General features: G+C 42.1%; 1 protein-coding gene across 1 annotated transcript in view; it reads right to left on the bottom strand.

The window, feature by feature from the left end:
- Positions 1-1,953: 1,953 nt before the first annotated feature.
- Positions 1,954-16,975, bottom strand: part of LOC144596022 (uncharacterized) — a 114,652-nt gene continuing 99,630 nt past the window's right edge. The window contains exons 41-51 of the mRNA XM_078404093.1: positions 16,195-16,302; positions 15,447-15,500; positions 15,240-15,347; positions 12,394-12,447; positions 12,159-12,266; positions 9,807-9,860; positions 8,451-8,558; positions 6,696-6,981; positions 3,990-4,180; positions 3,105-3,347; positions 1,954-2,929 (exon numbers count right to left, since the gene is read on the bottom strand). Of these exons, the coding sequence (XP_078260219.1) occupies positions 2,783-2,929; positions 3,105-3,347; positions 3,990-4,180; positions 6,696-6,981; positions 8,451-8,558; positions 9,807-9,860; positions 12,159-12,266; positions 12,394-12,447; positions 15,240-15,347; positions 15,447-15,500; positions 16,195-16,302 (1,461 nt within the window). The 3' untranslated portion in view covers positions 1,954-2,782. The remainder of the gene's footprint in view (positions 2,930-3,104; positions 3,348-3,989; positions 4,181-6,695; positions 6,982-8,450; positions 8,559-9,806; positions 9,861-12,158; positions 12,267-12,393; positions 12,448-15,239; positions 15,348-15,446; positions 15,501-16,194; positions 16,303-16,975) is intronic.

The raw sequence follows: 16,975 nt of genomic DNA, 5'->3' as shown, positions 1-16,975 counted from the left end.
TCTATCTATCTATCTATCTATCTATCTATCTATCTATCTATCTATCTATCTATCTATCTATCTATCTATCTATCTATCTATCTATCTATCTATCTATCTACAGGAGAGATACAGTTGAAGATGAAAGAGGAGGGGGTGTTGCTATATTGATTAAGGAGAACATCACAGCAGTAGTTTGAAATGACATTACTGGTAGTTTATTCAGTGAATGGGTGGAGCTGAGGAATAAAAAGATGATTACCTTTTATTGGAGTATACTACAGACTTCCAAACTGTCAACAGGAATTAGAAGTGTAAATATGACAGGAGATTGCAGGTAGCTGCAAAACTAATAAGATAGTCATAGTATGGAATTTACAGTAACTTTCACAATATAGACTGGGACCATCATAGTGCAAAAGGCTTAAAAGAGGTGTAATTTATCAAATGTGTTCAGAAAAACTTCCTCAAGGAATATGTAGAGGGCCTTACATGGGAGCGGGCAAAGCCTGATCTACTCTTAGTGAATTGGGAAAGGCAAGTGACTGATGTGTTTGTGAGTGAACCATTTGGGGACCAGAAATCAGTGTTCTATTAGCTTTAAGATACTCATGAATAAAGACAGGACGGGCCCACGAGTTAAAATTCTGAATTAGGACAATGCCAAATTTGATGGTATTAGACAGGAATTTGCTCACGTTGATTGGAGTAGGTCGGTTGCTGGCAAAGGAATATCGGGAAAGTGGAATGTTTTAAAAGTGATGACAAGAGTTCAGGGTATGCATATTCCTGTTAGAGTGAAGGGCAAAGCAGGTGGGAATGAGGAAGTGTGGATGATGAGAAAAATTGAGGTGCTGGTTAGGAAAAAGGAGGCTGGGTGAAAGGGATGGGCAGCTGGGATCAAGTGTATCTCTTGATCTCCTGAGGAGTTTCAGGAACTGAGGAGCAGACTTCTGAGGAAAATCAGGAGGGCAAAACAGGCAGATTGCACTGGCAGATGATATAAAGGGAAATCCAGAGAGATTTTATGTACATTAAAAAAGAGGGTAAATGGCAGGGCTCTGGGGAGTGTTAGAGAGCAGAGGGTTTTAGGTGTGCAGGTACATAGTTCCTTAAAAGTGGCGTCACAATTAGGTACGGTAGTCAAGAAGGCTTTCTGCACATTGGCCTTCATCAGTTAGATTATTGAGTATAGAACTTGGGATATTACATTACAGTTGCACAGGACATTGGTGAAGCCACATTTGCAGTACTGTTTCATTTTTGGTCGCCATTCTATCGAAAAGATGGAGTTAAGCTGGATATGGTGCAGAGAGGATTTATGAGGATGTTGTCAGGACTTGAGGGCCTGAGTTATAGGGAGAGGTTGGGCAGGTTAGGACGTTATTTCTTGGGAGTGCAGGATGCTAAAGGATGATCTTATAAAGGTGTATAAGATCATGAAGGAACTAGATGGGGTAGATGCACAGAGATTTTTACCCAGAGTAGGATAATCAAGAACAAGAGAACAAAAGTTTAAGGTGAAAGTGGAAAGATTTAATTGGAACCCGAGTGGCAACCTTTTCACCTAGAGAGTGGTATGTGGGACGAGCAGGTGCCATGATGACTTTTAAAAGACATTTGGCCAAATACATGGAGAGGGAAAGTTCATGTACTTTATTTCAAAAGGTTCATGTAGTGTAGATGGGACATCTTGGCATGGGCACGTTGGTCTGAGGGGCCTGTTTCCATGCTGTATGACATTCTGACAATGATGTTATGACTCTGAAGAAGGGTCTTGACCCGAAACGTCACCAATTCCTTCTCTCCTGAGATGCTGCCTGACCTGCTGAGTTACTCCAGGTTTTTGTGATACCTATACAAAAGTTTAATCGCTGTGATCATGAAACGTTTTGTTGCACGATTCCTAGTATAAGTAACCAAAACAAAACTTTTTTTTTTAAATACACTTTATTTATTTCTTTTATGGCATAAGTATTCAAAACACTATCATAGAAAATACCTGATTTCATGTTACATATTTGAATCAAAAAAGGATGAACCCTTTTCCCTTAGTAATGGCTTGCAAAGCCACTGATCTTGCATTGACCAGTGAATAAATGAATCGTAATTATGAGACCAATGAAAATTATTACTGCAGAAGCTAGAAATAATGTCCGATTTCAACATTTTAATGGGTCATACCCAAAATAGCACCAGTTTTTAAGGCAAAATTGCCTGAAGAATGCGGACAAAAGGCTGAGCACAGAGTTAATTATAGGTACTTCAAACAATTACTCTTGCATTTGGTCTGCTGCCAGCAACACCAATAAAGGAGCACATTTTCACTTGTTGCATTTGTTGAGTCATCCTCAAATTTATTGCTATTGGAGACATTTAGCTCTGTATCCAGACATTGAGGCTTTAGATTTTTTAGTGCAATGTTTTCTTGGGAGCATCAAACTTATCCCAGTTTCTGTCTATGGCGAGGTAGTTGAAGCTGGGTAAGTTTTAAATGCAGCTAGTTTCTTAATAAGAAAGAAGGGCCAGATCAAATCTGCAACTGGGAATGTTTGGTACACTGTAATATTGCACCTGATTTCACCCCAGTGTTAACAACAGACAGCAGTAGTTATTTGTACACATGTGACATTTGTTTTTATTCCATTGTCTGATATATTCTATAATTTTTAATCGAAATAATTAACTGATTTAGAACGTTGTCCTGGTAGCTTCAAACACAAGCAAGTAAGTGCAGGGTCGTTAGGAATCAGCCCTTTTTTGGTTGCGTGCTGGAAATCAATTGTTCAAACTGCCTTCAGTTTTACAAGAAGCAGACAGGCCCAATCTCAACACCAAATTCCTGATCCTCTCCACCAATATCGAAAAGCGCAATGTCAACAATTGGCAGATGAACAGTTTTCCGTGTTCGGTACTCAAAGATTGTCTTGCCCCATTCTGCTGTGTGGTTCTGTAGGCAAACAGAAAAGTTCAACTTTTACTTTACGTTCTAACTGGCAAGTGTTGAAGTAATAACACTGAATAAATGTGAGCTATGAATGGAGGATTTTGATTTCAAACATATTTGTAAGCTATGGTGGTACAACGCAAGATATATGCGGTATATTATCTTGTGTGTTACTTACAGCACATCCATCTTCCAGGACATTATATGTGAACTTATTGTTTCCTTCAGCTTTGAGTTCAACATCAGCCGAGCTCATCAGTTTTATAGCTTGTTTTACGTTTCCATTCTTGTAGTCCATGTAAGCAATACTGTTCCTACAGTGGTAGGTGATATTCTGGGAAGCTCGGGAAGATCGAATTCGAAGGAATGCTATTTGGATTTCAACAATATCTTCTGACACAGAGGGGTCACCATAGCTAAACTGTGGAAACAGAACATTTTACAATGAGTTTTTTCAATTCAGATCACATTTTTAATTTGTCATTCTCAGGCTGTGGGTATCACCGTTAACATTAGCATTCTGACATTGAAACAGTGATAATAATAAAGATTGTTTTGATTTTTGGAACAAAATCATGTTTATCAAAGCACAAAAGGCCTTAGCCCTCAATCCAAAGATAGAATTGAACTTTCTCCCAAACAGCTGTTAACCAACAACCCACTTGTGTATCAGGCGTGATTTTTTTTATTGTTATGAAACACAGGCTGTGGAATGATTATGAAATTGTTTGTGCGTAGGGCAAAAAAAATTCAACCCTTGTTCCTCATTTTCCCAAATGAGCTTTCCAAAGAGGATCATGAGCATATTCTGATCCTAAAATATATTCACATTTATAAAGTAAAAGCAACCAGCTGGTTTCCTGTGATATTAGACCAATGCCCATTTGTTTCTGACTGAAATTAATTTGAGATTTCCAAATTATGAATTGTAGTTTGAATTTTCAAACGTTACCACACTTGTTAACATGGTCATGGATGTCATTCAGACATAAACTCCAATATAATTGCTTTGACCACATTCCCTTTAACATGCTACATTGCCTCATAATTCAACATAACGTACATGGAAACCACCATCTATGGAGTCGCCAAACCACACGTGCTTCTTGCTGTGACTATTCTGGTTTGGCCACCAGTTCTTACGAGGGACATTGCTGGGGTTGGGAGACACACAGGTCTCACCAGTGTCCATGTTGCAGTGCACCTTGATGGCATCAGTCTTGCAGCCTTGATTAGGATCAATCCAGTACTCCCCTATATTGTGGATATGAAACCATAACTATTACTGTGCTCTCAGACCGGATTTAAAGCATTTCAACGGCTTAAAATACAGTACAATTACTCTTTCCATTTGGTTGCATTTAAAGAAAATCCATACAAGGTGAATTCCTCAACGGAAGAATGAGTGGTGATGATACAATGGGGGATACAGACGAACTAAATGAGTGAGCAAAAACATTTTAGAGGACATTTACATAAACCAGCATGCATTGATGGTTTGGGTAAACAGAGGAAGTACAGCAGATGTTAACCATGTTGATTCTTGGGATGGCTGATCTGTTATTTAAGAAAAGTGTGAGAAAGAAAGGTGTCTATACTCTATACATTCATCCTTGGAATATCTATATACTAAAACTCTTGTTTGTTATCTTGTTTGTGACTGAACTTCAGCCAAAACGGTACACGATAGCGTGACAATTTTAGGCCCACCTTACTCACCATTGTCACTTTAGTAATAATGCAAGTAGTTTTATTGAAATCGGTGTTATATTTTTTAAGTTATTCACATTTTAAAGTTTAAAAGGAGGGGAGGAGGGAGTGGGGGAGAAGGGAGAGGGGAGTTGAGGAGAGAGGGGAGGGGGGGAGGATAGGGTGCTGCAACAATGCAGGAGAGGTTTGGGCCCAACGGGTCCACTTGGTCTAGTATCTATAGAAAAAGCTGCCTACATCAGAACTCCTATTTATTGACTATAGCTCCACCATCAACACCATAATCCCAACCAAATTCATTTCCAAACTGCTGTACCGAAGAATCTGCAACTGGATCCTCGACTTCCTGACCCATAGTCCACAAACAGTGAAGTCAGGTGATAAAACGTCTTCCGCGATAATTCCTAACACTGGCGCCCCACAACAAAGTATTCGCAATCCCCTACTGTATTCGCAATACACTCATGACTCTGCCTCCATATTCTGCTCTGACTCCATTTACAAGTTTGCCGATGACACTGTCCTCTCATCAGTAGGAACGTTATTCCGATCTCCCAACCGATCTCATTGTGGACTTGCATTTTTAATCTGTATTTTCTCTGTGATTCTAACATTTCCCTGTAACTGTGACACTATACTACAGTATTGTAGTGGCCTGGCGGAGGCCAGAGAACAGGCAGGACGCCAGGCAGGTTTAGTTAACGGTCTTTATAAGGCTGTGAGCTCCTGTTCACAGCATAGTCCACCTAGGGATGAACCACACCTCCCAACGGGCTGACCTTTAACCCCTTACGCCTGTCCGTCAAGTGACGAGGGGGCTGACCCAAGGAGTGGCCTGATCCCCAGGGACCGCCACAGGATGCTATTTTTCTCTTTTTACTTGTGTATGGTTTGATTGTATTGTATGATTTTGATGGATGGCGCACAAAGTTTTTCACTTATTATCTTAGTGCACGTGACAATAATAACCTAACTTCATAGGGTATCATAGGATTTTGATGCCTAATCACTGAAAAGAAAAATGGGAATGGGCAGAAAAAGATAGATCATCATTGATCACATTTTTTTGGAAGGTGAGAAGATTTGAAGAGCTGTAAATCCTAATCCTACTCTTTATGGCTATACAAATCTTAATGCCTTGCTGAAAATGCACTGTTGTTCAGACAAATCAAACATCTACATTAACCGTTAAAAAGGCTTGACAGGCCTTTATAAAGCCTGTGAGAATCAAAATAGCTCTGTCAAAACAATAATTAAAGAAGTCTCAAATGGATAATGAATAATCCCGGTGTGCATTGCTTTGATCAATAGAGTTGCCATGGGATTTTCTCTCCTTGTTGATCCTAATTTTTCTTTTTTTTCCTTTTTACCCATCTCCGAAAAGATTTATGCCTCACATTTTCATACCCTGTTAATTTTTGAAAACTAGGTGTATTCAGAGTAACTGAAAATAAATTGTGGAGCAGCAGTACAATGTGCTGCCGCTACTAACTAATGCAGAGATTACAGGCACAGATGGCTGCAAGAGTCAGAGTAGGAAGAAGGAAGTAAGAAACTCTTAAGCAATGTGTTTGACTCACATCAATGTGCGCTAGCCTCAATGAACTTGCAAGTCATTTTGGAGTGATAGAGTGATACAGCGTGGAAACGGGCCCTTCGGTCCAACTTGCCCACACCAGCCAACATGTCCCATCTGCACTAGTCCCACCTGCCCGCATTTGGCCCAAATCCCTCCAAACCTGTCCTATCCATGTACATGTCCAAATGTTCTTAAACGTTGGAATAATCCCTGCCTCAACTACGCCCTCTGGCAGCTCATTCCATATACCCACCAACCTTTGTGTGAAAAAAGTTATCCCTCAGATTCCTATTAAATCTTTTTCCCTTCACCTTTAAACCCATGTCCTCTGGTCCTCGATTCACCTACTCTGGGCAAGAGCTTCCTATGTTTGTATGAATTGTTAGTGGAATAGTGGCAATTGCCCATAATCATACATTTCTATAGTCTACCGGATGAAGTTCATTATAACGTGACTATTTTGCGGACTGGCACGCTTACCACTCTTGAATTCTGGATGACAATTTTTTAAATCTCGGCAACTGGGCGCTGGGCTTTGTTGTGATCCGTCCGGGCTCAGCAGAGTTTCCATTCGGCTGTTTAGAGATTTCAGAGCAGCCATTATGTCTTCAACCTTCACCGTGGCAGGTTCACCAGGCTGATCGCCATAATAGCCTTCATACCCACCACCCTTCTCTATTGGCCTGATTAGTGGGTCTGAACAACACGGCCCAGGAGGACCAGGTGGGCCAGGATGGCCTGTTGGACCATGATTACCAGGAGGACCCTGTGGAGGAAAAACTCATTTGTCAGGGAACAGTCAATGGACACAACGTGTAACAGATTGAGAATTATATAAATATCAGAAAATTAAATAGTGCTGAAGGAATCATTCAGTCCATGTGGACAATCACACAACCCTACTCTTTCCCATACTTTATATTTATTTCCTCTTCAATTATTTGAATGGCTCTCTTTTCAATGTTGCTATGAATCCACTCTATCCAATCATTACCTGCTGTATAATCTAATGTTTTCTCACTTCATCACCTAGTATTTGCCACCTGTTCTGTGACCTATCGTGCCAGGATAGCCATTGTTCCCGACTTTATCATGAGAGCCAATTAACCCTGGAGGACCCTTGATTTATTGATCTGTTCACCTGCTTTACTACCACCAAAAACTGTCAATTGTGCTTTCATTCTCATCTCGGAATCTGACTGTTGTTTGTCGTAAACCAGATACTTGAACACAACAATTAACGTGGTACCGAGTGTGTTGTACAACTTGAGACATGTTGAATTTGAGATGCTTTGACACATTGCCTTTTGAATAACATGTTAAACTGGATCCTCCCTATTTTTCTGTAGTATTTCAGAAACAGCAAGGAAAATGGACCGCGTAATATTTATCCTTGCGTCAGCAAATTATCTGCCATTGTACATGTCTGTTTGCCGGAATTAATTGTGTGCAAATTGGTTACCAGGTTTCTGAAAACGTAGCAGAACATATTATATGTGGCCATAATTCTTTAGTTCTTATTTGCATGTGAGATACTTTGGTACAATCGCAATAATGCTGCAAGAAGGATTTATGCTCTCAATTACTTTTGCAAAAGCTCTGACGGCAGTGACCACTTTATTCTGCTTTAAAGGACCAACTTTGGCTTCTTCACATAATTGAACCTTTTCATCCCCTGTGCCCTCTTCAAAATCTTAACCTCCCTTCTAAAATATGGTACTTGCACTTGAAATCATTTCAGCCGATACCTAGGCAACCTGCAATGTTTGTTCCAAACATGATGCCAAGTATTCTTTGATCATGGGCGGCACGGTGGCGCAGCAGTAGAGTTGCTGCCTTACAGCGAATGCAGCGCCGGAGACTCAGGTTCGATCCTGACTACGGGTGCTGTACTGTACAGAGTTTGTACGTTCTCCCCGTGACCTGCGTGGGTTTTCTCCGAGATCTTCGGTTTCCTCCCACACTCCAAAGGCGTACAGGTTTGTAGGTTAATTGGCTGGGCAAATGTAAAAATTGTCCCTAGTGGGCGTAGGATAGCGTTAATGTGCGGGGATCGTTGGGCGGCGTGGACCCGATGGGCCGAAGGGCCTGCTTCTGCGCTGTATCTCTAAATCTAAATCTAAAAACCAATACCGCTATCCCATATTTAGTATCTGTTTTCCTCACATATCTGCAGCCAGGAATACATGTTCCTAATCCTCACCAGCTCTACACCATGATTTTGTGTGCACTTACAGAGGTACCATCTTCTCCTCGTGTTCCACGTAGACCAGGAGAACCTATCGCGCCAGGATAGCCACTGTTCCCGTCCTTGCCAGGAGAGCCGTTTGAACCCGGAGGACCCTTGAAACATTTTAAAATACAATCGGAGAACGGGTATGCAAACATCATAATGTGTGATTAGTACAATACAGAGAGAACATGCCAACCTCATAAACACAACAATCATCATTAAAGTGCAGCTATCAGCACCAACCGTTCTATTCACTAGATGTATTCTAAGTGGCATCACCCTCTCGGCTCCCTGGCTGAAGTAATTGTGTATGTTCTAATGGAGAACCTGTAGCTGGTTCTGGTGATTATTTCACGGCTGGAATTATCTAGCAATACTCTGGGTGAGAGCTCTAGAGTTGTTGGATGCTACATTTTGGCCTTGGGCGAGAGCCATCTATCCGCTTGACAAACGTTCGAAAGGCAGGTTATCTTTGTCAAGGTGATCAGTACCAAGAATCTAACTCCATGCCAACCAAATTGAATATTGATTAGGCCTCTCTGCCTGCACTTTGCCATGTCCCTCTACACCTTTCCCTGTACCTGTCAAAATGTCTTTAATATATTGCAACTACATCTGCTCTATCTCTTCCTCTGGCAGCTTGTTCCATATACCCACAATCCCTGTATGGGGAAAACGTTGCCCTTCATTGAGAGTATTGAGAATGCTTTGTTGTTTTTAGACCTACTGTAAAAGTCTAATGTTAAATTGAAACAGTCCAAACATCCTTTGATATAAAAAAAAGAGGTAGTGAATGAGGCCTAAAGGTGGAAGAGAATGGAATGAAGCCTGGCAGTGCAAGTATAATGACACAAAGCTACTGCATACAGGAAAATAACATGGAATTCTGTTCATTTTAGTCTGTCCTTTCTCTTTTTTTGCATGAATATGAATGTTTCCATAGATATTAGCAGTAGCAGTCATTAAAGCAGGGGCCTTGGGAATAATTAACAACCAATTGGTTCAATAGAATTATTCAATTGTATTATTGAGCCATTAGAAATATTGTTCCTGACCCATTTTTATGAATTCTGGGACAGCGATGATCAGATTGAATAATGAACCAGGCTCACAGATGAATGGCTGCTTAATCACCCTCACCTTGTTATACCTGCCTTTCAACTATTGTCAATTTCATAATGATTTTGCTGTTTAATCACATTTCATAATTTGCCAAGCTTCAGAAATGTTGAGGGAATATTCTTCGTAATAGTGAAATTACAAATCCAAACCTATTTCCACGGCCCATGTACAAAATCATCAAGATTCAATTACCAATTAATAGTAATGACGTCTATAAACTTGTTCACTTTACTCACTCTTGGACCTTGACCTCCAGGGTTTCCAGGTGAACCTGATTCCCCAGCTGAACCCTAGAAAGAAAGAAAATAGTTTTTGTTTCCAACAAGGACAAAAGGATAGTGAAAAATTGCAAACAGAATATTTGGAGAAAACTAATTGTCTGGACAAGGGTCTCAACCCAAAACGTCACCTATTCCTTTTCTCCAGAGTTGCGGTCTGACCCACTGAGTTACTCCAGCTTTTTGTGTCTATCCAAAATAAAGAATTGTTTCACCATTTTAAATACAGTTGCAATGGTATGAGTATCTTCTGCCCACTGCTGCATTCGGGGGGTGAGATGAACTGTATGATTTGCATTTGGTGGATAGGCACACCTAGTGTGGAGGAAATTAGGTTGCCTTTTACAGAATTAGAGCATTTACTAGTACAGCACAGGAACAGGTCTTTTGTTGTACAATGCCTGTGCCGAATTAAACTAATCTTTTTTGCCTCCAAACGCTGCGTATCCCAACATTTCTGCATATCTGTATATCAATCTTAAAACATCTTAAATGACACTCTCCTATCTGCTTCCACCACCACCCCTGGCAAGGCATTCCAGGTACCTATCACTCTCTACTCTCTATCCTATCTACTCACTGCTGTTCCACCTTACCCAATCCACTTATGGAGTCATACAGCACGGAAACAGGCCCATCAGCTCAGCTTGCCCATGCCAACCAAGGTCCTACTTTCCAGATGTTCCTTTTCCTGCAAACAATCTGCTCCAATCAACCTAAGTGAGTTTCTGTCTAAAACTACTAAAATTGGTCTTGCCTCAAGTTAGACTCCGGCCCACCCTTTATCCATAATCGTCTTAAATCTAATAGAACAGTGGTCGCTGGTCCCAAAAGACCCTTCCACAAACACTTCATCTACTTGCCCCTCCCAATTTCCCAAGGCTAGATCAAGTGTTGCCCTCTCCCCTGTAGTGCCCTCTATATATAGCCTGAGGAAACTTTCCTGAACACACTGGACAAATTCTGTCCCGTCTAAATCTTTTGCATATGACAGTTCCAGTCAATAATGGGAAAGTTAAAATCCCTTACTATGACACCCTTATCAGTCCTGCAGCTTCCTGCAATATCCTAGCTTATTTGCTCTTCTAATTTCCATTGACCCATCGAGGGCCTGTAGTATACCCAATGCTCCAGAGGAACAGTCTAAGTTTGTTCAACCATGTAGCCACTACCCACTTATTCAGGCAAACCTCTCCAAAGCTTCCACATATTTCCTGCAATGCAGTGAACAGAACTGTGCGCAATATGGCCGAACCAAAGTTTTAAATGTGTTGGTTGCAATTGTCATTTTGGGCAGTGTTTGTCACCAGCTGAGAAAAGAATATGCTAAATTTCAACATTTTTAATTTGAAAATGCATGGAAACAATACATGTATTTAGAGCCCCAATTAACCTTTAGAATTCAATGAAGTAACACAGGCATACACAAGTTCATAAGTTATAGGAGAAGAATTAGGCCATTTGGCCCATCAAGTCTACTCTGCCAATCAATTATGGCAGATCTAGCTTTCCAGCTCAACCCCATCCCCCTGCCTTCTCCCCATAACCCCTGACACCCACTGAACCACACAAAAGAAACAATTGAAAAGATGGAGTGGAATACAGAAGATATGTAAATACAAGGGTCAATCAGGATGCTAACTAAGGCATTTAATGAATTACACGTGGTAGGTCTGAAGGAGGTGAAAAACGAGACTTAATGTCTGTGGCAGAAAGGTTACTAGAGAGGATTCCAAGGGATATGTGATACATTCATTTGAAAAGATGGGGGATAGTTGGGGATTGTCAGCATGGCTTTGTGCATGGGAGATCATGTCTCATGAATTTGATTGAGTGTTTTGAAGATGTGACCAAAAAGGTTGACAAGGGCAAGACTGTAGATGTTGTCTATATGGATTTCAGTAATACCTTGAATAAGGTGCTGTGTGGTAACCTACTCAGGAAGGTTAGATCGCGTGAGATCCAGAGAGTTAGCTAAATGGATATGGAATTGACTCATCTGAAGAAAGGTCTTGACCCTAAACGTCATCTATTCCTTTCCTCCAAAGATGGTGCCTGATCCACTGAGTTACACCAGCATTTTGTGTCTAACATCTATAACTCTTTTCTTTTAAAACCTCTGTACTATGCCATGACAACCTTTGAGTCATGAAAATTATCCCAAGAGGAAACTAAATTTGAAGATCGAATCTGTGATTAACATACATTTGCACAGTAATATATCTATCATGAGCAAATTAGTTTAGTGCAAATTAGTTCTGGAGATGCATGGCTTTGTTATAAGTTCAAGCCCAAGCATAAAATACTTACAGGTGGCCCGTGAATACCTAGCGGCCCAGGATGACCTTGGTGACCCTTGATGCCATTCATACCAGATGGTCCAGGTTCACCCTTTTTACCATGTGAACCGGGAGGGCCCTAGGAAATGGACAAACTTATTAAATCACAGGGCTTAGAAAAGATCTGACATTACTTTAATAAACATTATTGAAAGTTTGTGTGTTTATTTCAGGCAATTTTGAAAAAGAGACCATGGTTAATTTACCGCATGTCCAACTGACCCAGATGGACCTTGAGGACCTTGTGAACCTGGAGGCCCCTGAAAGATACCAAAGGAACGAGAAACAAGAAGTTCAGAACAATCTGGCCTTAGTTCATTCCAAAACTAAAAAAAGCTCTGAAAGCAGTTAACTACTATGCTGTCCACATATCTATTAAGTTAGTCGACCTGCAAGTATTGGATCATTGATCTGGGATACAAAATTAAATTCCACAGATGGTGAGATTCAAACTCCAGTAATGAAATAAATTCAGAATTTTAATGTGTTTTAAAAAATAATTGCATAATTGTGCTAAAAACACTTTGGTTCATTAACATCTGTTATGGGAAGAAGTCTGCTATTCTTACTTGACCTAGTCTTACTGTAACCCCAGATTTGCCAATGAGATTGAATCTTTATTTTCACCACAGTTTAGGGGCAATATGGAATGAAAAATGCTGGCATTATCAGCAACATTCATTAATGGTCTGTAAATGAATTAATTCTTCTTGCACAATAGGTGTTCAATCATTTGTTTTAGACAGCTATTGAAATGTAATTTTAAAAAGGAGATTTTTATTTCTTCAATTGTCTTTTTAATTTTCAAACATATCAACCAAATGCTCAAATAGGTCAGAATGCTCTTAGATTTATTCACAAAATGCTGGAGTAACTCAGCAGGTCAGGCAGCATCTCGGGAGAGAAGGAATGGGTGACGTTTCGGGTCGAGACCCTTCTTCACACTGATGTCGGGGGTGGGACAAAGGAAGGATATAGGTGGAGACAGGAAGATAGAGGGAGATCTGGGAAGGAGGAGGGGAAGGGAGGGACAGAGGAGCTATCTGAAGTTGGAGAAGTCGACGTTCATACCACCGGGCCGCAAACTGCCCAGGCGAAATATGAGGTGCTGCTCCTCCAATTTCCGGCGGGCCTCACTATGGCACTGGAGGAGGCCCATGACAGAGAGGTCAGACTGGGAATGGGAGGGGGAGTTAAAGTGCTGGGCCACCGGGAGATCAGTTGCGTTAATGCGGACCGAGCGCAGGTGTTCAGCGAAGCGATCGCCGAGCCTGCGCTTGGTTTCGCCGATATAGATAAGTTGACATCTAGAGCAGCGGATGCAATAGATGAGGTTGGAGGAGGTGCAGGTGAACCTCTGTCTCACCTGGAAAGAATGTTTGGGTCCTTTGATGGAGTTGAGGGGGGAGGTAAAGGGACAGGTGTTGCATCTCGTGCGGTTGCAAGGGAAAGTGCCCGGGGTTAGGGTGGTTTGGGTAGGAAGGGACGAGTGGACCAGGGAGTTGCGGAGGGAACGGTCTCTGCGGAACGCAGAGAGGGGAGGGGATGGGAAGATATGGCCAGTGGTGGGGCCCTGTTGTAGGTGACGGAAATGTTGGTGGATAATATGTTGGATCCGCTGGCTGGTGGGGTGGAAGGTGAGAACGAGGGGGATCCTGTCCTTGTTGCGAGTGTGGGGATGGGGAGCAAGAGCGGAGCTGCGGGATGTAGAAGAGACCCTAGTGAGAGCCTCATCTATAATGGAGGAGGGGAAGCCCCGTTTTCTGAAAAACGAGGACATCTCGGAAGCCCTAGTGTGAAACACCTCATCCCAGGCGCAGATGCGGCGTAGACGGAGGAATTGGGAGTAAGGGATAGACTTTGTGCAGGGGACCGGGTGGGAAGAAGTGTAGTCCAGATAGCTGTGCGAGTCGGTGGGCTTGTAATAAATGTCCGTCACTAGTTTTTCTCCTGCGATGGAGATGGTGAGGTCCAGAAACGGGAGGGAGATGTCAGAGATAGTCCAGGTATATTTAAGGGCAGGATGGAAATTGGAGGTGAAGTGTATAAAGTCAGTGAGTTCTGCATGGGTGCAAGAGGTAGCACCAATGCAGTCGTCGATGTAGCGGAGGTAGAGTTCGGGGATGGGGCCAGTGTACGTCTGGAACAGGGATTGTTCGACGTACCCAACAAAGAGGCAGGCGTAGCTAGGGCCCATGCGAGTGCCCATAGCTACGCCTCTGGTTTGGAGGAAGTGGGAGGAGTCAAAGGAGAAGTTGTTGAGGGTAAGAACCAGCTCTGCTAGGCGGAGGAGAGTGTTGGTCGATGGGGATTGGCTGGTTCTACGGTCGAGGAAGAAACGGAGGGCTTCGAGACCATCCTTGTGGGGGATGGAAGTGTAGAGTGACTGGACATCCATGGTGAAAATGAGGGAGTGGGGGCCTGGGAACCGGAAGTTATCCAGGAGATGGAGAGCGTGTGAGGTGTCTTGGACGTAGGTGGGGAGGGATTTGACCAGGGGGGATAGGATGGAGTCGAGGTAGGTAGAGATAAGTTCGGTGGGGCATGAGCAGGCAGAGACAATGGGTCTGCCGGGACAATTGTGTTTGTGGATTTTGGGTAGGAGGTAGAATCGGGCCGTGCGGGGCTGGGGAACTATGAGATTGGAGGCACTGAGGGGTAGTTCGCCGGAGTTGGTGAGGTCGGTGATGGTGCTGGTGATGAAGGTCTGGTGTTTATCGGTGGGGTCATGGTCCAGGGATAGGTAGGAAGAGGTGTCTGATAGTTGTCGTCTGGCCTCGGTGCGGTAGAGGTCAGCACGCCAGACTACCACAGCCCCTCCCTTGTCAGCGGGTTTAATTATTTAAGTCCGGGTTGTTGCGGAGTGAGTTGAGGGCTGCACGTTCAGGAGGGGAGAGGTTGGAGTTAGTCAGGAGAGTGGAAAATTTAATGCTCTTAGATGCTGACATTTTCAAATAATTAATAATCATCTAAATGATTAAATCCCAAATATCATTCCAATGATGCATTAGTAGATTGTAATGGATCGTGCAGAGTAAGTTTCCAACCTTACCTGTGAACCTTTATCACCTGGTTTTCCAGATGAACCAGATTGACCAGGACCTCCAGGATGTCCCGATGGACCTGTATTCCCTGCTGACCCAGGCTCACCACGATCACCCTATACCATTCAAAACATTAACGTTGGCAGTCAACACTGACCAGACACAAAAAAAAGCTGCAATATGTTCAATATTATTCAATTCCTTAAGCTCCTTACTTTAGGACCAGGGCTTCCATCTTGGCCAGCAGGACCACTTGAACCAAGACCACCCTGGAACATAAGAGGACATCTTCTGAATATAACACAAAACAATGCTGGATCAAAACTGGGAATAATGGTTACTTGTGAACAATTGGCCCAAGCAGCAGATGTTCAGTCGATGGTGGCTCATATAGATGGATTCATTTCATCAAAATGGGAGAGTATCATCATCTGCAGTTAATAAAATAACCAATATAACCACAGAAGGCAGTGGAGGCCAATTCCTAGGCGAAAACCCAAGTTAGATTTAGCTTTTAGGACTAAAGGAATCAAGGGACATGGGGAAAAAGCAGGTATGGATACTGCTTTTAGACGATCAGTCATGACCATATTGAATGGCGGTGCTGGCTCGAAGGGCCGAATGGCCTATTCCTGCACCTATTTCTATGTTTCTATGCCTATGTTGCTAAGTGGGAGGAAAGAAACAATAAGAATGGAGAGATGGAAGACAAAGGAAAGTGAATTGTGGGGTAATTCCATCTCACTCCTTTAAGAATCATTGTCTATTTAAAGTTTAAAAAAACGTATTTTTCTATGTTTCTATAGTAACGGTGCAGGAATGAGCTGAAGAACCCTATGAGTGAGCTTTGCCATTCAATATGATAATTCACCCACGTGAACCCCGTATTGCTGGAATCATAGAATAAGACACGGTATCAGCTGTTGAATTTGTATAAAATTAGGCAAGAATCAAACTACTTACATCATGGCCAGGTTGACCGGGATGTCCATTAATGCCTGGTGGTCCCCTTAGACCTGATGAACCTCGTTCACCATTAGGACCAGGCTTACCATCTTTCCCAGCCGCACCCTAAATAATATATTGTTCGATTAACATTAGTAAATGTCAATGTGAAGTAATACATTTTTTAAATAGAGCAAAGTTGCTTGAATCTGTAATGCAAGTTACCTATCATTTCGGAGAAGTCAGTATTTCTGTTACAAGAATCATCACATTTTTTAGCACCGAGAATTTGGGCTAAAAATATACAATATTTGGGCATATTTTGTATTTGTGTCAACGGCCTTACAGAAAATTTAAAAAAAAACTAGTCGCACGTCTTTGATGTCTGCTTCTGCTGCTGGGAATCTACCATTCTCTAAACTTGGCAAAAATCTTCCTCGTTTTGGAATGGCATTGATCTAAATAGAACCACTTAGTTAGAATGTAGGAAAAATACACAGAAATTAACTGTGGAGAAATTCTGCAAGTTAGAAAAAAAACTTTCCAAAAGTAGCTAGTCTTTCAAAAGGAAACTTTCCAAAATGTGCTAGTATTTCAAACTGATTTTTCAGAATCAGAATGACTAGGGCAGCACAGTGGCGCAGCGGTAGAGTTGCTGCCTTACTGCGTTAGAGACTGGGTTTGATCCTAACTATGCCGTCTATACGGACTTTGTATGTTCTCCTTGTGACTGTGTGGGTTTTCTCCGGGTGCTCCGGTTTCCTCCCACATTCCAAAGACTTGTAAGTTTGTAGGTTAA

This window comes from Rhinoraja longicauda, chromosome 8 (assembly GCF_053455715.1).
Source record: "Rhinoraja longicauda isolate Sanriku21f chromosome 8, sRhiLon1.1, whole genome shotgun sequence".
Taxonomy (NCBI): domain Eukaryota; kingdom Metazoa; phylum Chordata; class Chondrichthyes; order Rajiformes; family Arhynchobatidae; genus Rhinoraja; species Rhinoraja longicauda.
This window is presented reverse-complemented; position numbering and strand designations above follow the sequence as displayed.